A 22,180-nucleotide genomic window follows, 5' to 3' on the forward strand; every position below is an offset into this window, starting at 1 on the left:
AAGTATGGCTCTGTAAGTGGTGCCGGGAGTGACCTGGAGGTAGGGAGGCCCTATCTGCCTTGAGTTCTGGAACATTCAAGGGTCTTTTGGAAAAGACCCTAGAACATTCTGGAACATTCAAGGGTCTTTTGGAAAAGACCCTAGAACATTCTGGAACATTCTAGGGTCTTTTGGAAATGACCCTAGAACATTCTGGAACATTCTAGGGTCTTTTGGAAAGTGAGCATTTTGGAAACACCAAGCACCATTCTACCTGCAGGACACTGAGATGGTTGAACCAACCCCCATGGGTAGAAGTTATCCATCCATTCATTCACTTATTCATTCACCCATTCTTGAGCGCTAACTTGCATCCACAATGTGGAGGCCCCAGAACATTCTGCAGCCCAGATGCTTCTTCCAAACATGACTTGCTCCGTTGAGAAGGGCAGGGCCTTGGGCCCCGAGGACACGCCAGTCCCTAGCTCTGTGTGTGACCTCATGATCACTGAGTGTTGCTTCTCTTACCAAGTAGCAAATGTCACAGCTGCCTGGCGCTTCCTGGCACAGCACCAGGGTCCCTGGCATCGTGCATGAGACAGGGAGTGACCCCAAAGGACCATGGCTCACTAACCTTTCCTGGAAGGAGGTACAGCTGTTCTCAATGCCCAGAGTCCACAGAGGCTCGGAGCTTTTAAAAATATGGAGGTCCTATGGGCCACCCCGGAGATGGCGTCAACAGTTTAAGGCTGGGCCGGGCTTGGCGTATTTTAGCTCTCCAGTCCCCTGTGCTGAGAAATTGGGGAGACCTGGGTTGGGGGCACCCACGCCTCTGTCTCTGGCTCTGCCTTGGCCTCTGGCCCAGCAGGGAAAGAGAAGGAGGTTGGTGGACTGGGGCGGGGAGGCGGGAAGGACACAGAGCCCCCGAGCTGCAGGCTTCCCTCAGCCATTAAAGTTTATCGTTGCCACGGACAGTGATTGAAAAAGGCTTTTTGCAGGACTGAAATGTGAGCAATGAAACTTGCCAGTTGATACCGACACAGGGTACTTATCTCATAAAAATATCCTCCGTGTCAAAAGGTTTCCGTAAATGTGCCTGAAAGTATTAGCAGCCATTTCTGCCAGCCCCAGGCTCCCTGGGGGCCTGCAGTCAGGGGCTGTAAAAAGGGGCTCTTAGTTCCTGCAAAGAAGGAAGGAGGGAGGGACAGGAGGAGAGGGAGGGGAAGCCAAAACTCAGCCTGCCGCTGGTGGGGAAAGTGCCAGATCCTCTGCACTGCACCTCGACTGTTCAAGCGACGTCCTGTACCATGTGCATCCTCAGGGTACCAGCTTGGAGGCCAGGCCATGAGGTTACCTTTGTGTGATCTGGCTGATGCCTTCCAGTGACCTGCCAGGGAAGGAAGTCACACAGGAAAAGTTACTGAGACTCCGGCTGTGGTCTGCACAAGGTCACAGAGCTGTGAAGTGGCAGGATTAGGACACCAAATCCTCCTCCATTCAGGACATCCAGCGCCTATGCCATGAGTTCTGTTTGGGAGCTTGTCCCTTGCTGGGCTCTGGTCCCCTGCTTAGTTCACTCTTGGCAGGACACAGGTTGGTGGCTCTCTCTAGGAGGTGCACTATGGGTGGGAGGTGTCCGCACGGTCAGGGGCCCGGTCCCAGGCAGCCCAGTGGGCAATGTGTTCAATAGGAAGGGTGGGGCCTGAGTGTGACCAGGATTCCTGAACTCTCAGAGAAGCAGGGGAGTAGGGGGACGTGGGCCTGGTTTTCCCTGTCCTTGTCTGTACTAGGCTCATGTCAAGCGTGGAGGGTGGGTGCTGGGTGCACACCCTGGGGTCAGCCGACTTCCGCATGGATGCCACACTGGCAGACCTGGCCTCAGCTGGTTCGGCCCAATAGATGATTCCTCAGGGTCAGAAGATTCAAGGAATCAGGGGAGCCACACACAGCTCCGGCAGACACCTGTTCCCCAGACCTGGCTCTGGCTCACACCATTGCTTCACACATTGGCCCTGTGCAGCCTCGTCCTCATTCAAGGGGGCAGTGATTCCCCACAGCCTCCCAGACCACAGCCTCCCCCCAGAGCTGGCCTCCAGCTCTGGCCTCCTTTCTACTCCTGGTCCCTGGACTTGGCCACCTGGTGTTCCATAGCATCAGAAACCTTACGTGTCACAAACAGCTCCTTTTCTTGCCCTTAAAAGAGCCTTCTCTCCCGTGTCCCAAGGGGCAGGTGGGGGGTGATTAGGCCTACACCCTTTAGGATCCCCGACAAGAGTTCAGGTTCTTCCTCCGTGGCCGTTCTTGGGCAAGTTATGTACTCGAGCCTCAGTTTGCTCACCTGTAGAATGGGAGTGGTAAGCCCTCCTCATGGGGCAGGTCACACCATGTGACTATTCCGTGCTGGCAGAAGGGTCCCATTTTTTGTCACTTTGTACCATTCAGTAGATACTCGTTGGGTTGTAGCCCTGGAGCTCTGGGCATGGACAGACGCTGTGACTACGTGCACAGTACAAATGTGACTGGCTACCCTCTTTCATGCTCTTGGTGGTGATGTGCCATCCACACTGACATTCCCGGGTCCCCGCATGGACCCCCAAGGATAGATGATGAACTTGCTCCACGGTGTCCTGGGGGCAGGGGAGTGTGGGTTGGGGGACTCTCCTGCAGTATGTGCTCTGTCACCCAGAGCAATGGGGGTGTACCCAGGCTGCACTTGGCTTCCACCTGAGCATCGCGGACTGGGTACAAGGGTGTCAGGGTGACTCGTCTGGGTGCACTAGGGGAGACCGCGAGAACAACATTCCACCTGCCCTGGCTGGTGGCTATGTAAAGACCCCTCCCGAGCCCCCTGTGTGTCAGGGCCCTTATCATCAGGGCATTTGGTCTGTCCTCTGCCGACTGGAGAAGCATGGACTGTTCACTGTGGGTCCCTCCAAGCACCCAGAAAGGAAAAGAAACCTAGGACCCTGAAGAGGGAGGGCCCTGCCACTCAGCTAGGAAGTGGGAGCAGACACCACGTCCCCTTCCGAGGAGGGAAGTTTCCCCACCCAGGCCTGACCACGCACGGGTTCCCTGGCCTCAGGCTCCCATCATGAGCCGCACGTGGCATCTGCCCTGACGCCGTGGTTTGGGGGAAACCCATGTTATGGGAGCAGCTCTCAGCTCTGGCTGGTGCCACTCCGGCCTGGAGGCAGAGTCGGGTGGGTGGTTTGGTTGGAGGATCTTGTGTTGCTGTGGCTGAGAAGCCGACGCACGCAGGCCAGGGCTCTGGCCACCCCACCCCTCGGCCTGGAATGAGCATTTCTGAGCCATGAGGGGAATCGAGGTCCTTGCATATACCGAAGAGCTAACCCCCAGAAGAGAGGCCGTGAGGGTCCCCCAACTCCTGTCCCCTTGCTTCTGTCTTGAGTCACCAGAAGTCATAGATTGCAGCAGGATCGTTGGGTTGCTTTGGGGGATAAAGGCACCCTCCACATTTTGTAGGCTTAGGGAGGGGGATGCTCCTGCTCAAAGTCCTCTTCCTGGATGGGGCTCGGGGGAGATAGGCTCCCCAGTTCCGAGACTCCCCTGTGTTCCCAGCTTGGCTGGGCCAGCCATCTCCCCCCAACACACACACACACACACAAGCTCACCTCTACCCCTCACTTCCCTACCCATGGCCATAACCTCTGGTCAGCCCCTGCCCTTGTCAGTTCCATCCCCACGGCCCCATGGATCTGTACATTGTTGTGAATCATCTCCAGCAAAGAACCATCTGGAAGGAAATGCTGGAGGGGCCTGGGGAAGGGAGATGGGCTTCATGGCTTGGGGACCCAATGATCAGAGGTACATTCACAGAGGTACAAGCATCATCTGTGTTCTGTCCCAGGGGCCATCCCCGTGGGCCATCTGGTCTACCCCAGTGAGGCCTCTGCCCATGCTAGATGCTTGTGTTGACCTCAAGCTGGTTGGGCCCTCCCCATCCTTCCGATGGGTCTGCCGGGGCGTCATCCTAATCAAGGGCTGGGTTTTAATTTATGCAAATGGAGGAGGGCTGTTGGCAGGGGATCCTGGACATCCATCACCCCGTTTCCCCACACCAGTCATTCATCAGTGGTGCCTTAAAGATAATACACTTTTTGTTTAAGGCAATTACTTAATCTTGACAAACTCCTGTGTTAAGCAGGGGGCTATTAGCGGGGCCCATCATTAATCAGCACAAAACCAGGTGGGTGCTTTTTCTGAACCGCCATCGCTCTTGGGGACCTGGGGTGGGCCCTTTGCCATCCTCGGTGCCCTAATTACACAGGCAGCATGCTAACAACAAGCATCCCACGCAGGCTTCGGGGGGCGCCCAGCCACGGGCAGGAGAGGGGCCCATTTTTAACGCCAGTCAGGAGGTTTTCTGAGCCAGGCAGAATGATCCATGGGGGTTATTAGCAGGTACCAGGAGCACAGCTGGGGAAAACAGATAACTCCCCTCCCCAGGGTCCCTCTTGGACTTGCCTCCGACTTTGCTGGATACTTGAGCGTCACTTAGAAGCTGCTGCCTGGAACACCCTTTTTATTTGGGGGGAGGTTACATTTACTTTTGGAAAGGCCACAGATAAAGTGGAAATGCCAATTCCAGCCCTGAGTTTCCTGGGGATTTTAGCTCTCTGACTCTTCCGTATACAGGGGTGGCCTGGGTGGCAGAGGCCTCTTCCTCAGCCAGTGGTCTTTATCCCACTGCCACCTGGCCCAGGACACCCTGGGGGAGCTGGATCCCCAGGAGAGCCAGGAGTGGGGTAATGACAGCAGCCTGAGCCACCCCAGGTCCTAGTGTTTATCCTCATGGTCCTAGAAGACATGTCTAGAAGGACATGTTCAGAATCACCTTAGACCAGAGTGAGGCCTGGCTATTATACTGAATAGCTGCCTGACTGACCCAGAGCCAGTTACTGACCTTCTCTGCGCCTCGGTTTCCTCATCTGTGAGGTGGGGTGTGTACTCCCCAGCCATGGTGGGCTGCCTCACCTGGGACCTGGAGCCGTGGAGTCTGCCGTCTGCGGAGCTGGGCCTCTGAAACCTCAGCCCCAAATGGACTTTCCCTCCTCTACGATGTTGTCATCGGGGGTTTTGGTCACCGCATGCAAAGCTGACTACACCAAGTGTTGTGAGGATTAAATGGGCTAATAAATGGACATGCTGGGGGTGGGGGGCAGTGGTCATAAGCCCGCGTGTGCTGACAGAGCCACCTTCAGTGTCCCTGAGGGACCCCGGAGGATGGTCGCCCCCACGTACTGCCAGGAGCAGGGCTCTCTCCTTGGTCATAAATTAACTTATAGTGACCCTCGGCTGCTCCGGGCCACCTGTGCCATCATCATTCATTCTCTGGACAGCCATTCCCCCCCACCCCCGTGCCAGGGCCTGGGCTCGTCTTGGCTCTGAGGGAGTGGTGTGGACGAGGTGTCTCCTGCCTGATTGGGAGGGAGAAGGCCGAAGAAAGTTCCAGGAAGCTGCACAGAGAGGGCGTGTGTGACCTGGACTTGCAGAGGCCCGGGTGAATCCTCCTGATGGGACAGGCGCGGGTGTGGCGGGGAAGGGCTTCCTGAGAGGCTGAGGGTCTGATCCTGGGATGAAGGCACGTGTGGGCAGGATTTGGAGAGCACTGAGTGCTACGCAGGAGCTAGCCTAGCTGGCCGCCTGTCAGGTCCCCCAATCCCCCTCCAGGGACGCTTTGCCAAGTCTCGACCCCCAGAGCAGAACCTTCTCCCGAGAACCGTTGATGGAGAGGAAACAGACCAGGCTGCTCTTGGGGTTGTGGAAAGGCAGCCCTGGTCCCTCCAGCCCTGAAACACACTGTGTGTGGAAGTTTTCCCCTAGATTTCAAACCCTGTTTATTTTAAAGGAAGTAGACTCCGTCTGCTTTTAATTCACACACTTAGCTCATCAAAATATTGTTTTGCAAGAGGTTTTTTGATGTCCAGGAAGCCTTGGAGTGTACTCCCCACCCCTCCCCTGCCTTTCTTATACCATCTTATTCTAGGAAGCAAGATTCCGGGCACAGCCAGGGCTGGTGGGTTGAGAACCAGGCCGTATTTTCTCTATCTTAGTTTCTCTGCCAGCAAAATAGGGGGAGTGGGTTTTCTCCAGGACTTTGTGGACTGACCTCCAATCCCACTGGTGGACCCCATTGTCCCTGCTAAAGGGAACCCATTTCCATCTGTGGTGGTGGGATGGGGTGGCCCCAGGGTGTGGGGAGACACCGTGGGAATGGTGTGTGCTCATTGTTCAATGAATGGGGTCCACAGTGACGTGGTCGGGGACCCAACCTTCTGGAAGTGTTATGTGGCTGGCTGACATCTCTCCACAGCCCTGCTGCCCAACCTTGATGACCCCCTTTATAGCCTTCCTCTCTGCGGACCCTCTCATTTGTTAGGAGGTCTCAGGAGCCCACACGCCCACCATCTTGTTTGCATACACCCCGAGCTTACTGGGAAGGCCATGGGCAGCCATCCAGAGCAGGATCAAGGGAGGCGCCACTGACCAGCTCGGCTTTGATGGGGTCAGGGGTGTGGAAGGGTGGAAGAAGGGTCACCACACTGACTAACCCAAGTAGGGTCCCTGGGGAGCCTTGGGAGTTGAGGGAGTGGAAATAAGGGAGGAAGGAAGGAATGATGACCATTTGTTAATCATTTAAATCATCAAAGGGGACTCTGCCCAGAGCCAGGTTTCAGAAGAGAAGAGAGGTGAGGAGGCCAAGAACGTCCATCAGCGTAATTTAGGATTAACCTGAACGAGAATCCCATCGGCAGAATGAAGTCAGCCGTGGGGACCAGTTAGGCTGAGCTGTTGGCCCGGGTAGCCACGAGCTGCATTTGGCTGTTGAGCACTTGAAGTTGTCTGGTCCCAAGTGAGCTCTGCTGAAGTACAGGACACAGGCCAGATTTTGAAGACTTAGTAGGAATACAAGAATAGAAAAAAAACCTCATTAGCGATTTTTATATTGGCTACATGTTGAAGTGGGTTTTGTTGTTGTTGTTGTTGTTACTGTTTGTTTGTTTGAAATAAGGTTTTGCTGCTGCCCAGGATGATCTTGAGCTGCTGGGTTTGATCCCCCTGCCTCAGCACCCCCAACCCTGAGTACTGGGACTACGGGGTGGGCACCACAAAAATCCCAGCTGAAGTGAGAATATTCTTTTTTATGTACTGGGTCATTTAAATTGTATTATTTAAATGATTTTCTTTTCCTAACTTTTTTTTTTTTAATGTGGTTAATAGAAAAAATGAAATAGCTTTACGTGGTTCACATGACATTTCTCTTGGCTGGGCTGCATTTGATGGCCAGGCTCCTAGAGAAGAGACTAATTTAAGGTGGAGAATGTTGTAAAGAGAAGGATCCCTTTGAGTCACATACAATTATGAGGACTCTACCAGTTAAGGGGATCCCAGGAAGTGGCCCTTTGAGGATCTGCTTCAAGGAAGGAAGAAAGAACATTTTGTAACCAGCCATCGATTGCAAAGAAGACACTAAGTGCAGCCCAAGGCGGTTTACTTGTTGGAGAGCAGCGCACCCCCACCCCCAGCCCCTGTTTTAAAGGCTATTGATTGGATTTGGCAGGCTCTGTCTCAGGATGCACCCTGCCGTAAAGGGGTACCTTCCGCCCGGCCTGAAAAGCCACGTCCAGTAACTGCTGTGGCCTCATTGTCCCCTAGAGAGCCACAGCAGAGTAAAGAGCAGAGTCAAATGCTCTCAAAGGGCAGGAGGTGGGACATAAGCATTACCAGGGCACCTCAGTCAGAGCTCTGCAGGAAAGGGACGGACCCAGTACAGTAAGTATCATGGCACAGGACACCTTCAGGATCAGTGGGCACCAGGCAGAGGTGTCCTCTGAAAAGACCAACGTGCTTCAGGACAAGGGGAATTCTTAGGCAGTGACCAGACAGTTTGAAGCTCTAGACTGACCAGGTCTCTCCCAGCTGATGGGATCACTGGTCAAGTGGGTCTCTCAAGGGGTGGCGAGACAGGGGAATGCCCATGTCCACGCCAGGCCACTTGGCCCAGTTCTGGCCTCTGCAACAGGTAGAAGGAACACTGGGACCTGGCCACCAACTCTCAGGTCACTCCAGACCCCTCCAGCCAATCTTTGGCCCTCCGGGCTGGGTTCATGCTTTCTACATTATATTTTTGAAATCCTTTGAAACCACGATCTTCTCTGAGTTTCGAATCCGTTGTTGATTTTGGAGTCCTTCACGGTGCTTTGTGAGAGTGTCTGTGTCCAGGGCAGTTTGTAACCTCCATCTGGCTTGACCATCCCTAAGGATTCTTCTAGCCTTCAGATTCTGTAGCCAGGGGCCCACTTGTTAACCAGGACAGGAGAGCAGTCTGTCCATTCCAGCAATGGCTGGGATCTCCCTGGGTCCCTTTGGAGTCACCCTTGTCCCCTGCCACCTGCTAAAGTGCAGGCCACAGAGATGGTCACCCCGGCACTCTTAGGAGCCTGCCCGCACACTCCATGCTTCCCAGTCCCCCTCTGACGTGGCCCTGCCACCACTCTCATTCCGAGGCTCGGGAATATTCCATGAGGCAGTCGCAGCACCTGCTCTAGCTTCAACACTGTCCATCATGGCCGGCAACTTGGGCCAGGTCCCAATCTGCCTCCTATGTGCTGTCCCCCTGTTGTCATAGGACCACCATCTAAAGGGACAGATTCCGCCACCACCCAGGCTTCCCGGGGCAAGAACCACATGGCTCTCAGGCTGGCCTTTCCCAGTGGCACTTGCTGGAGTGCACTCAGCTGTCCCTCCCCGCCCTGGCCTCTTCTAGAGCCCAGTCCCATGCACCGCCCACCACGGAGAGGCTTGATGGGCTACAGCCCAGGGCACCCTGTCTTTCAGCAGCTGTTTATCCACTGACACTTCACTGGGGGCACAGTCCTGCTGGCGGGGTATGGGGACAGGTCTGACTTCACACGTGGCCAGGGCCACAGCCTGCCGGACACCAGCCAGCTTGTGGTGTTGCAATTTCCCATCTGATTTAATTCCCCCCCCACCTTTTTTTTTTCCTCCAAGTGAGACAGAAACAGTTTTCAATTGCCTGCTCTGGAGTGGCCATTCAGGATATTATTATTCTTACTGAACACTTCCTGTCGGTGGTAGCTGGGCATCAGGAGGGTCCTCTGGAAATCGTCTGACCTGTGGCTGGTGGTTGGGAGTAACATAAGGACCTGAGGCTCTGACGAATGGCTCTCCTCCAGTCCCAGCTCTTTCCATGCGTCCTAGCCCCAACGCTTGGTGACTTTGTCCAAACTCGAGAGTACCTGGTCATCTGAGTCCACATTGCTGGAAGGGTCAGCCTTGAACCTGCCCAGCCTCTGGGAGCCCCGGCACACACGGTCTATCCCACCGATACACTCACTGGATTCTTTCTCAGTGATGCCAGTACCTGGGGTCTGACTCCCCAGCTTTGGCAGCCGCCCCACGTGAAAGTGTCCCTGTGTGTCTGTTCCCTGAGGGCAGGAAGGGTGCCTCTAGTTCTTGGTGGACTCTGTTGCATTCTCTACCTTACTCTGTGTGTGTGGAAGGGGGTGGCTTAGGTGGCCAGCAGGCGGAGGGTGTCACATCTGTCTGCTGGACCACTGTCAGCCAGGGACTGAGAATCCTTCCTGGCAGGTAGACAGCTGTACTGTGGCCTCCAGAGAAGGCTGCAGAGCTGGGCCAGGTGGCATCTGCAGCCGATGGAGGGCAAGGTCATGCTAGAGGGAGCAATGTGTCTGAATGACACTGTGTCCCTCCATGAGACCCAGACAGCTAAGGAAGGGAGTGGTGGAGCCTCCAGGCCCTTGTTTGGGGCTGATGGGATCATTCCTGGTATCTTCTGGGAAACCTTTATCTCCAAGTTCCCCAAGGAATGGGCCTGGCATCTCCACAGGAACAGAGGAGCAAACAGGGACCTGCACCGTGGGATTTTCAACAAGGCCAGAATAAATGGCCAAAGTGGACTAAAGGGCCAGCTGATCTTCTGAGTTCATCAGGGTATAATGACAGTGCCAGTCCCCATCCTTCCCCACCAGATTAACGTTTGTCACTTCACAAAGTGACTTCACATCCCCCATTCCACAGAGCGCTAACTGGGCTCCTTTGCCAAGGTAGACATGAAGGGTGGAGTGGGGAGAGTAGCCGTCTCTCTCCCTGTTGGGATCAGAAAGTCCTCGTTGACTGTGCAGCCAGCAGGTCCTCCTCAGAACTGCGTGGGTCCTTGTTTGATCAACTTGAGTGTGGTCCAGGCCTGGAGATGACAGGTGTATGTGTACAGCCCCCCTGAGCCTGCAGAGCCCCTGAAGAGGCTCCGATCCTACCGCCCAGCTTACCCCAGGCCATCCATCTCCCTCCCTTCCTGAAAGGCAGCGCTGGGTTTGGTTTAAGAAAATTGGATCCTGAAGGGGGATCCTCTCCTCTGAACCTCTGCTCTCCAGCATGCACTAGCCAGGGTGGCCTTGGTCTGGAACCTGGTGGCACATTCTTTTGCCTGGGGCTTCTCCTGCAGCCGACTTCTCCAAAAGGTCAATTACCCCAGCAGCCACGCCATTATATGAGGTAAATAAAGACAGGTTTGGGAGAGCCTCTGCTTTTTTAAACAAAGTTCACAGCACCGTCCACTCGAACTCAGAGGCCACCTGACCTTGCAAATTCCCTCATCTGTTCATGTTACCTAGCAACCATGGGTACAGAGAGCAGAGAAGCATGTTTGGAGTAGCAGGTCTGAGCCTCCTGGGGATTGATCATCTGGGAATGGGGAGCAGTCAGCCGGGGTTCATCTGTAGAAGACCCTTCCTGCAAGGTCTCCCACTCAACACTCCCACATTTCCGCTGTCCTGACTCTGTAGTGCAGTGGTGGAGGGCAGTGAGTTTTCGTGAGGCGCACATCTCATGGTGGGTGCCACTTGAGAATTCCTGTCCCGTGCATTTCAGTGTCCCTTCCACCTGGGGTCAGAGGGAAAGCTCCCATCCTCACCATGTGCTGTAACCCTGTTCCACGTCTGCTCTGAGCTTTCCACCAATTATTAGGTTTGCATTCTGCAGACACCACAAATATTCCTTATAGTAGTCGGGCTGATGTTGTTCCTATTTGACATGAAGAAAATAAAGCTGTGGAGGTTTGTCATTTATTTGCTAGCAGATAAATCCAGGGTTTAAACCCAGACCTGTGCAGATTCATGGCTCACTTCCTTCCTGTTTCCATCCCAAGCTCTTTGGCCAATGGAAACAGGTGATATCCCACAGGACACCAGTTGACCGACGGGCCACTCAGAAGCAAACCTATTTTAATCTGGCTGAGAGGTTTGCCATGGGTGACTTCCAGTCCACCCCCTCTGCTGGTTTTTAGTTTAGTTTTGTTTCTTTTCTCCACCTTCTTTTGCCAAAAAGAAAGGTGACTCCTGCTACCTGCATCCTTCTCTTAGGAGGAAAATGACTCAGTGAACCATCTTCACATGAGCGTGAATTCGTCTCCATAACTTTGCCAAGTTCTGTTTGCTTTGAAGAAAAATACTGAAGCAACTGCACTGGATTTTAATTAAGATGCAGAGAATTCTAAGCTAAAGGGACATGATAAATTATCATGAACTAGGGAGTCTGAAGCAGTCACCTATAGCAGGAGAGAGATGGGGGTTCAAAAATCCTTCCTGGTACCCTGAAACCATTCTCAATTGAAATGCCTTCTTTTCCGCTGTTCATACTGGGAATCAGACTGTCCCTAGCGGAGCTGGTGTCCCAGGAGCGCTTGGTGGGTGAATGGTAGTGACTGTCCCCCACAGAGGCACAGGTGTCCTGGCCTAGAGGCTGTGCAGGTGTTTTTTATTCCCGGGGTGTGCCAGGTAGGAAGGGCATGGGGAGCCAGGGTCCTGGCATAGGGCCTGCCTACTGGGTGCAGAGAGCAGCTACCCCAAAGGAGCTTCTCTTTGTGGGTCTTTTTTTGTCCCACACAGGAACAAATTCATGCAGAACCTTCATATTATGGCTTAGATTATTAGGTGTCCCCCAAAAGCTCATGTGTGAGACCATGCAAAAAGGTTCAGAGGAGAAATGATTGGGTTGTGAGAGCCTTAACCCGATCAGTGAGTTAATCTCTGATGGGATTAACCTGGTAGGGGCTGCAGGCAGGTGGGGTGTGGCTGGAGGAGGTGGGCATTGGGGGCGTGGCTCTGGGGCAGATACTTGGTGAGCTGAGCTTAGTCTCTCTCTGCTTCTGGATGGCTGGAATCTACGTCCTCAGCAATTTTTATTTTATTTTATTTTATTTTTGGTACCAGGGATTGAACCCAGGGTGCTTTAACCACTTAGCCCCATGTTTTTTATTTTGAGACAAGAGTCTCTCGCTAAGTTGCCCAGGCGAGCCTTGAACTTGCCATCGTCGGGCCTCAGGTTCACTGAGATTATAGGCATGTGCCACTGTGCCCAGCCCCCATCCTGCAGTCCTGCTCAGAGAGACTGTAGTAACTGGAGACAGTCCTTGGGGTCTGGACAGCCTAGGATAGTCCCCCTACCCTGTCCAGCTTCTCTTGACCTCTCCGGCTCCTCCAGCCATGGAACAGCCTCTGGTGGGGGGAGGGGGTGCTCCAAGCTCAGCCCATGGGGTGGGGGTGGGGTGGGCAGCGTCTCTGTTGTGGCAACACATGACTTGTCCCAAGAACTCTTCCTGCAACCCATGCGGCTTCCTGGTCACGTTTCGATGACCCAGTTTTCCCTGTTTTCCCTGTTCTTTGTCTGAACTCTGCCGACCCCCCCACCCTACCCCCACCCTCTGGGGTCGTTATTAATGGGCATTAACTTGAGCTGGGCGTCCAGGGGAGGGCTGTCCTTTCCCCCTTGGGTGTCTTCCCCACTCACACGGGGACATCATCAACCCTGGCCACCACCAAGGAGGATTTGGTGTGTACCTGAGCACTGAAACGCCTCAGCTGCTTAGGGAGTCTTTCCCCCTGGGAAGGAAAACAAATCTTTTTTTTTTTTTTCAGCAGGGGAGGGGCAGGCACTGAAAATTCCCGTCTTAGTTTCTTCTTTAGAAACTTAAAAAGAGAGGTATTTCTTTGAAATGGCATATGGTATGTGTGTGTTTGTGGGTGTGTGTGTGTGTGTGTGTATGTGTGTATTTTCCCCGCCTCTGCCGGAAGGACATGATTTAGTTTGGATTTATTTCCCCTTTAAAAAAAAAAAAAAAAGAGCCCACAATAAAAACTGTATGGAAGGAGCTGGAGCATGTGTCACCTGAAGGTGGCTCTAGTTCTTTATGTTCAGCTCCATGTTCCTCGGGGGTTTCTGAGCCTCTGCAGGGAGCCACTTCTTTCAGGATTTGATAGTAAATTTCCTCATCTTCAGCCTGACGGAGAGACTCTGAGCCAAGAGTTCACTTCTGGAAGCTTCCATCAGGGCATGAGGGGATGATTCATGCTAGGCTGAAATGTCCTGAGACCTCAGATGAGCCGATATCCATGTGCATCCCTCAGTTTGCCCTGTGTCCAAGTTGGGGTCTAGAGAGACTGTGTGTTTGTGTGTGTGTGTGTGTGTGTGTGTGTGTGTGTGTGTGTGTGTTGGGTGCTGTCCCTTTACAGCCAGGCTCAGGTGACTGGGGCTGGGGCTGGTGGCATTTGGAAGGGCCACTGGGTTAGTGAATCATACATAGGAAGCCCTAGCCCTGTCCAGCCCCACTCAGTGACTGGGCACTGTCATATCATACCTCCAGCAGCCCCGGGGTGTCACCAGCTAGAACGAGCGTGGCCCTTTCTACGGGAAGAAGGTGACCACTCTCAGACAACAGGATTGTGCTGCTCACCCCTAGTGTACAGAGGGGTGATGTGGGACCCAAAGAGGAGCCATGATTTCCCCAGAGCCCCATGGTCGCCTCGTGACAGGGTCAGACAAGATTCCTGGCTGATGTCCTCCCCCGCCCCACAGCACCGGACTCTCCTTGTGTGTCGTTTTGAAAAGTTTCTCAAAGCAGATGAGCCCCTTCTCAGAGCCTCCCAGGGCTTTCCCAAATTGCTCAGGAAAAAAAAAATTCCCCAAGTTTCCAAACAGCCCAGCCTCCACAGCCTCTCCCCACAGCCCGGCCTCCACGGCCTCCACGGCCTTCACTTCTGCCTCTTCTCCCTCCACCCATCCCTCTGCTTCAACCAGATCAGCCTTCATGCTGACATCGCCGGCTCTTCCCTCCCGCCGGGCCTGTGCGGTCGCGGTCGCCTCTGCCACAGTCCCCTCTCCTCCAGAGAGGCCTCACTGCCTCCCTCACGTTGCCCACCCCCTCACAGCGTCCTTGTCCTTGTCCCCTCCTTGGTCACGGTGCAGATGCATTTGCTAGTGTGTCCCTCCTGTCTTCTGTCTCTGGGCTGGGGTTCCGGCCACCTTGTCAACACACTGTCCTCAGGGCCCCGACAGTGCCTGCCACGCAGCAGGTGCTCATCTCAGGTGATGGTGACTGTGGGCCTCGTGCAGGAGTGCGTGGTGACCCCCGTGGCAGCTGCGGTTGACTTCAGGTGACGCAGGTGGACCAGGTCTCCTCTCTGGTCGGCCAGAGGGCCCTGAGCAAGGGGTCCCTGGGTCGACGCCTGGCTCCCTCCCCTGCCTGTTTACCTACCCTCCATCCGTTCATTGGGGCAGACGCTGCGCTGCACTGGAGTGAGCAGAGGCCCCACCTGCCCAGGGCTTGCCGCGGGCTAGACTCGGGGCTGGGCTCTAAGGGACCTTGTGGGACTTGGACAGAGACACAGTGCAGCCAGCTCCATACTGCCCGGTCATCGCTCGCCTGGAGTCAGGCTCATCATGCAGAGCCTCAGTATTACCTCCTGAACAATGGGGTCCAGATCAGGGGGGATGGGGACATTCAGGGAGGTGTCTAAGCAAGGCCCTGTGAGGCAGCTAACGTCATTGACTTTGTCATTCTGCTGCTGGCCAGCCTAACCCATGAGACCCAGGACAGGAGGAGCCACTGACACATCTGCAGGCTCCTCTTGAGGAGGCCGAGGCGTAGGGTGAGGGAGGGGTGGATGTGGAGCATGGCCGGCACCTGCTGAGGGGGCTCCTGCCTGGAGAGGGCCAGGCTGGTGGGAGGAGCCACCCTGAGCCCTACCTGAGAAGGAGAAAGCCTCTTTCCCTGTCATCCACAGCCTTCACCCAGGGACCTGCCAGGGAGCAGGGAGCAGGCCAGCTCTAGCAAGACCCCCCAGGTAGCTGTCCCTCATACCTCTTCCCAGAAGGTTTAGCCACCCCACCTCATACACACCCTCAAAACAACAACACACACATATACTGTGTTAGTCAGCTTTCTGTGACTGTGACAAAATACCTGAGAGAATTTACTTAAAGGAGAAAAGTTTTGTTTTAGCCCAGGGTTTCAGAGGTTTCATTCCTTGGTCACTTGTCTCCGTTGTTTCTTGACCTGACATGAGGCAGAACATCATGGGGGAAGGGCATGGTGAGCAAAGCTGCTCACCCCACAGCAGCTGGGAAGTAGAGAGACAGAGAGGAAGGGGCTGTGGACCTACCTCCCAGTAGGTCGTTCAATTATGAACCCATCCATGGATTGATTAGTCTATTGATGAGGTAAGAGCCCTCCTGACCTTCCACTTCCCAAAAGTCCCGCCTCTGATCATTGCTGCACTGGCAAGCAAGACTTCAACACACGAGCCTGGGGACATTCCAGATCCAAACTATAACATACACATGCACACACCACACACAGTGTGACCTATGCACACACAACACACACTGCAACATACGCACATACACACACCACAATACACGAACACACTACACATGCACACACAACACACACCGCAACGTACACACACCTACAAGCACATGCATACATACTATACATGCACACACACCTCCCACATATCCATATACAACACATACACACACATGTGTGGAACAACACACATACCCACATATTCACTTGCACACAATACACAAACCACCCACACATACATATACACAAACTATATGCATACACTCTCTTCTCTCTCTCTGTCTCTCTCTGTCTCTCTCTGTCTCTCTCTCTCTCTCTCTCTCTCTCTCTCTCACACACACACACACACACTCACACACAGGATGGTCCTGTGGGGCAGGCAGTAGAGTAGCCTCACCCTCCCTCCATATGTGGGTCTGGTTAAGTCCTAGAGCTCATGCTGTTCGGGCTCTTGGCTGCTCTTTGGACCTGGCCGAAGTCACATTGACCCTGAATCCGGAGCAGAGCATCATCTCAGCTCCCAGCAGGACTGGGGATGGTCTGGGTTCTGGTGGATTAAGCTTCTGCAGAAGGAAGACAGGGAAGGATGGGGCACCCTGGGGAGCTGGGGAGGGGATGACCTCTGGCAGTTCTGGGCTTCATGCAGCGTTCTGGGGTTGCCATGAGGAGATGGTGTCTGCAAAGCACTATCTGTTAACCATAGTCCGTAAGCAAGGCGGGAAGGGAGGACCCTGGGGATCAGCGACACCCACCCTGCAGTTGTCCCGGAGTGTCCCTGTGGCTAGGCAGAGAGAAAAGCCTAGGAGCAAATGGATCCACTTCCTGGCTGTCATTTTTCAGCTCTGTGACCTGGGGCAAGACCTTGACTCGCCCTTGACCTTTATTTGCATCTGTGAAAGGGCACTGTAGCACCTACTCCAGCTGCTTCAGAAATTCTGTTCGTGAAAGCAATTTTTATTTTGTTAGTAATACTGTATTCTGGTCTCCTCGGATGTGTTGTGATGTTTTGTTTCTTAAAGGCTCTTCTAAGACTGGGGATGTAGCTCAGTGCATCTGCCTAGCATGCTCAAAGCCCTGGATTCCATCCTAGCATCATTTTTTTAAAAGGCACTTTCCTGTACATTTAAAAAGTGGGCACTGCTTACTGCTGGCTGCTTGGAGATGCAGGAGAGTCCAAGTGGTCCTGGTGTGGAGACTGGCCCACCCTTGACTCTCCAGCCTCCCCAGGGCCTTATCCCTTGCCTCACAGCAGGTAAATTCATAGTTTGTGAACCCTGAGTGCTCCGAACACTAGGGCGAATTGTCGTTGTCAGTGGTGACACTTGTTGAGTGCCTCTTACTGCAAAGGCTCCGGGCAGAGCCCCTTCACATTAGCTTTGTGCACCTGCACAGCCTTCCAGGTAGCCGCCGCTCCCCATGTTCAGATGAGCAGATGGGGACTCGGACAGGTGCTGAGGCTTGTCCAAAGCATGCACCTGGAGGCCATCTCTGATCCCAGGGTCCACGGCCTCCACAGCACTTGGTTGTCCTGTCACAGTGGCTGAGTCACAGTCACACTCTCAGGCTCACCTGTTCAGAGACTGGGGTCAGAGTGAGAGGAGGCACCCAGAAGTCAGCGGTTCTCAAAGCAAAGCCAGGCCAGAGGGCCGGATGCCTGCCCTTACATCTGCTGACCACTTCCTTCTTGAGTCCGACGTTGGCAAGTTGATTCAAGCACAGGGATAAGATTTAATTTTTTCCTAGTCCCTGTGGAAAGGACCAGAATGGTGGAATTATGAAGATAAAATTGAATACATCGATAAGTAAAGTCGAGACTCAGTAGAAAAGTTTCCTCCTGTTAAAAACCCATAGCGTCCAACCCAAGGGTCTGTTGACAGATGATGGACAAACAAAATGTCATCTACACATAATGGAATAATATGTAGCCTTTAAAAGGAAGGAAACTGTGACACTTGCTACCATTTAGTTGGACCTTGAGGACATTATGCCCAGTGAAATTACCCAAGCACTAAAGAACGAGTACTGTCGATTCCACCGAGAGGAAGCACCCAGTGTAGACAGATCCACTGGGACAGAAGGCAGAATGACAGCTACCAGGAGTGGGGGAGGGGGAGTTGGGGTCTAATGGGTGCAGGGTCTCAGTTGGCGATGAGGAGAAAGTTCTAAAAATGGGTGGTCATACAATATGGCTGTCCTTAATGCCACTGAACATGGTTACAATGGTAAGTTCTATATTATGTGTGTTTTAATACATACTATGACACAATACAAGGAAAGAATTTATAGTGTTTACAGTACAGTGTTAGAATCTATTTGCAGAGAAACGGCAGCCTTATTTTTATACATTACTACGGGATGCCTAGTCGTCAGCTGACCTGCACATACGAAAAAAAGAAAAAGAAAAAAAATAGACCAATCCCATCTCTTTCAATTATTCAGACATCCAGACTCAACACGGCTCCGCTGGCCTGTGGCCTTCAGACTGAGGGAAAGTCAACTGAGAAATCTCTCCTTTCCCAGTCTAACTACTTTTTAAAGAGCCCTGTTTCCCTAAAGCCTATAATTATGTTTGCCTCCAGGGTATACCCAGGCATTTTTTTTTAAATAAGCAAAGAGCATCCTACAATTATCATGATGATTTGTTGAGCACAGGCCAAAGGCAGACAGCAGGCTGACTCAGCTCTGCAGACTGACACGCACGTGTTGGCGATCTCAATCCTGCAGGCCCCGCCAGTACGCACGGGTCGATAATTAATATTAAGAGCTGGAAAATGAACAGATCCACACAGACGTCTGCGCTATGCTGCCCACAAGATGGGTCAGGCAGCAAGCAGGTGGGTGGGATGTGGCCTTCCTGAGCCTGGCTGTCCCCTCGGAGCGGGCCCTTCCTCCGCAGATGGTCCTAGGTAAACGTTTGCAGCCTGTGTGAGTGCGTGGCAGCATCCAGATGTTGTCACCCGGTGCTGCTGCTAGAGCCACACGCAGCTGAGGCCGGGGTGGGCAGAGGCTGGCGGAGTTGGAGCCTGTCAACTCTGTCAGCCCTGATTTGCGGGCTGAGCCTGGTTTCGTGGCCCTGCCTGTAATCTCCCCGAGTTCAAAGAGCGCTGAGCTGCTTGTCTTTGTCAAGAGCGCGGTTGGGGATCTTTTATGTGGAAGATGTAGGATTCTCGGGCCGACTTTGATTATTTATTCATCCCCCTCGGTGGGTGTGTGATAGCACGGGCACCACGCAACCCCTTGTCCTGGCTACTCTTGCTCTGAAATTCATCGAGCTTAAAGCCCTTTGAACATTGCTTTTCGAGGGAGGGGAAAAGTTTTTGAAGTCCTGTCTCTCTCTCTCTCCCCCTCCGCAGTGCCACAGCACCTCTTGCCGCCGTTCCATGCACCTTTGCCGATTGACATGCGACATCAAGAGGGAAGGTACCATTACGAACCTCACTCTGTCCACAGCGTGCACGGGTAAGTCCTGCCTCGGTCCTGCTGCTCCATGGAGGCCCCCTCCCCAGCAGTCTCAGCTGTCAACTCTTGCCTCTGTCCTCCTTTGTGGAGTTCCTGCTCTGTGCAGTACCCAGTGGGCATGCACCTTTGCCACCCATGAGTGGGAACCTGTGAGCCGGAGGTACACACCCACCAGCCACCCTTCTGGTGCCTCCTGAGAAGGAAGTTTGGCTCACCTCCCGACATTCTTTCTCAGACTCTATATACTTCCTTAGGGGACCTCCCTGCTTTTCCCAGCCACGACGTGAGTCCCTTCCAGGCTCAAAAACCTGGATGAGGAAGGTGACCTTGGATATATGCTGTCCCAACAGAAGCTTCAGAGGACTCCCTTTTACTATCTCAACTCTTCTACTTGGGACAGTATGTTTCGTGGGCACCCAGCCATAAAGGCAAGCTCAAAGCAATGCTCTGGGGTCTCTTCCTATTCCCCAGCCTTGAGATCTCCAGGTCAAAGGGGCATGTCTCAGGAAGTCCAGCCCTGCTCCTGTCCATTCCCACCTGGGACCTCTAAGCCCCTGGTTCATGTCCGTTTTCTTGGTCTTTATGACTCGAGGCTCGGTACCTCTCTACCCCATTCATTCTTCTTCTAGAAGAGAGGTGCCAATGTCTCCACTGTCCCCACTCCTACCTGTAAGGGGAGCTTCTATGGAGGATCAACTGGCCCCGAAGGCCCTGCTGACCACACCCCTCTAGTCACCTTACCTGGTTCCAACACACACCCCCTGCCTCCCATCTCTGCCATGCTCCTGCTTGCCCATCCCATCTAGAAGATCCCTTCCACCTGACCACCTCTAAGCCTCAGCTCTGGAGTCACCTCCTGCAGGGGTTACTGGGTCCCCCACATTGAGTGGGGCCCCAGGCTGGTTCCCTCGACACTATCACCCCAGAGTGAGCCGCTTGCTTAGCTGCCTTCCAGCAGGCTCTGAGCCTCCCTTGGACTTCTGACAGCTGGCATACAGCAGGTCAATGCTAGTTGAGTTGACAGCCCTCTCCACGTGTGGCACCTCATGGAGGCAAGTCCTCCTACCTCTCCCATCTCCTGTCGGAATGAAGTCAAGAGGCATTTGCTGAATGCTCCCTCCATTCCAAGGGTTGTGCCCAAGAAGTACACAGCCAGCCCTCGACGTCACCTGTTTGGGGAAACCTATTGCTTCCCCAGGATGGAACAAACCTGGGACTTTTTATTTTCTTTTCTAAAATATTTTTTTTTACATTTTAATATTTTACTTTGAAATAAGTCCAGACATGCAAAAGCAGTTGCAAAAAATCATAAAGGATTTCCTGTATGCACTCCATCCGGCTCTTTAAATGTAAACATCTTACATAACCAAAGACTGACACAAGGCTGTGCACGAACCTACCCCTTTTATCCACATGTGGCTGGGTGCCCACGAACGTCTTTTTTCCTGGTTTGGAAGCCAGCCCTAGGTCCCCCGATGCCTTTGGTGATTGTACATTCTCCACCATCTTTCGTCTGGGTGGATCTGGTGACCCTCTTTGTCTTTTATGACTTTGACACTTTTGAAGAAGGTGGACCAGTTACTGCATCTGCCTCTCAGTTTGGGTTAAGCTGATATTGCTCACAGTTTTGTTCAGATGATGCATTTGGAGGAAATAATATCGTAAAAGTGATGTTGTGCGTGCTTTACAGCACATGGTATCAGGAGGCACCGGAAATGTGGGTCATTTGCTTAAGGCAGTGTCTTCGGGATGATCTGCTCTAAAGTTGTTACCTTTGTAGTTGTTAAGTGTCTGGCTGGACAATACTTGGGGACTGTGTGTATACCCCATTTCTTATCACTTTTATGCACGTACTTAAATATCCATGAAAGATTCTTGCCAGAAACTGTGATGATTAGTGTTTGGCACATGGTGTTCTGTTTCCGTCGCTCCATCAGTGTGTATTGATGGGAATTCTACTGTAAGGAAGAACTATCCTTCCTTCCATGTTTTCTTTATTTGATTATTCATTGGACACATATTATTCTATGGATAATACTCAGTATTTATTGTATTGTTCAGACTGTCCTACGTTTGGCCATTGGGAGTCTTTTCCAATGGTCCTGTGTGTCCTTTTGACATATGGAAAACTTACCATGCTTCTTTGATGTATGTACGTGGTCCTTGAATGACTAGGATCTGCTTCGGTGCACCTGTAGGTGATGAGGCCATTACTATCCTCTGACCCCTTCCAGGGATGCTCCAGGTGCAGGTGGCTGTGACCACAGCCCAAGCAGCTTCTGGAAAGTGCGAATGTTTGGAACTAGTTGAATCACCTGAAAATTGAACATTTGGTGGCATCTGAAAATCCTAGGAGCTCAGTTTCAACCTGAGATGGAGTTTGTGCTGCTGATTTTCCTGCTCTTGAGAAATGTTTGGCTGGCTCAGGGGCACCCATCCTGGACACAGCAAGCCAAGTGTCGCTTGCACATGGTCCTAGTGTTGGGCAGAGTGTGGACAATGCTGAGGGATCTCTGGGGTGGGATCCACAATCTGTTTAACATGTTCTCAGGTAAATGCTCTGAAGCCTGGGTCTTGAAATGCTCTGCTTGTAGACAGAGCCCTGCCACTGAATGAGAAGTCCCTCAGTGCTGACACTCACTAGGCAGGCAGGTGGTCATGGGCTGGGGCTTCTTTCTGGGCTTTGCCTTTCTCTGGTGCTGGGTTGGACAGTCAGATGCCATGTCTGGACCTGCTTCCTTCCTGGCCAGGGAAGACAGAGTGCCAACAGAGCCTGGGGCAGGAGAAAGCTCATGGTGGCCACTGGCAGCCTAGATTGAATGGTAGTATGAGTTATTAGTGGCTGCTAAAACAAATTGTTTCTCTAGATTGAATGGTAGTATGAGTTATTAGTGGCTGCTATAACAGACTGTCACCAACTGAGTGGCTTAAATCAATACAAATGTATAATCACAGTGTTCAGAAGGCCAGAAATTCAAACTCACTCTGATGGAGCTAAAATCAAGTGTTGGTTCCTCCTGGGGGCTGATGAGGAGA

The 22,180-nt window shown here is 52.9% G+C and overlaps 1 protein-coding gene across 4 annotated transcripts in view; it reads left to right on the plus strand.

Annotated features, from left to right (window-relative positions):
• Positions 1 to 22,180, plus strand: part of GLI2 (GLI family zinc finger 2) — a 231,805-nt gene that overhangs the window by 160,061 nt on the left and 49,564 nt on the right. For all 4 annotated transcript variants that reach the window (XM_081261899.1, XM_081261901.1, XM_081261900.1 and 1 more), the window contains one exon: positions 19,039 to 19,144. In XM_081261899.1, the coding sequence (XP_081118025.1) occupies positions 19,039 to 19,144 (106 nt within the window). The remainder of the gene's footprint in view (positions 1 to 19,038; positions 19,145 to 22,180) is intronic.

Source organism: Spermophilus citellus (assembly GCF_964194105.1).
Source record: "Spermophilus citellus genome assembly, chromosome: 11".
Taxonomy (NCBI): Eukaryota; Metazoa; Chordata; class Mammalia; order Rodentia; family Sciuridae; genus Spermophilus; species Spermophilus citellus.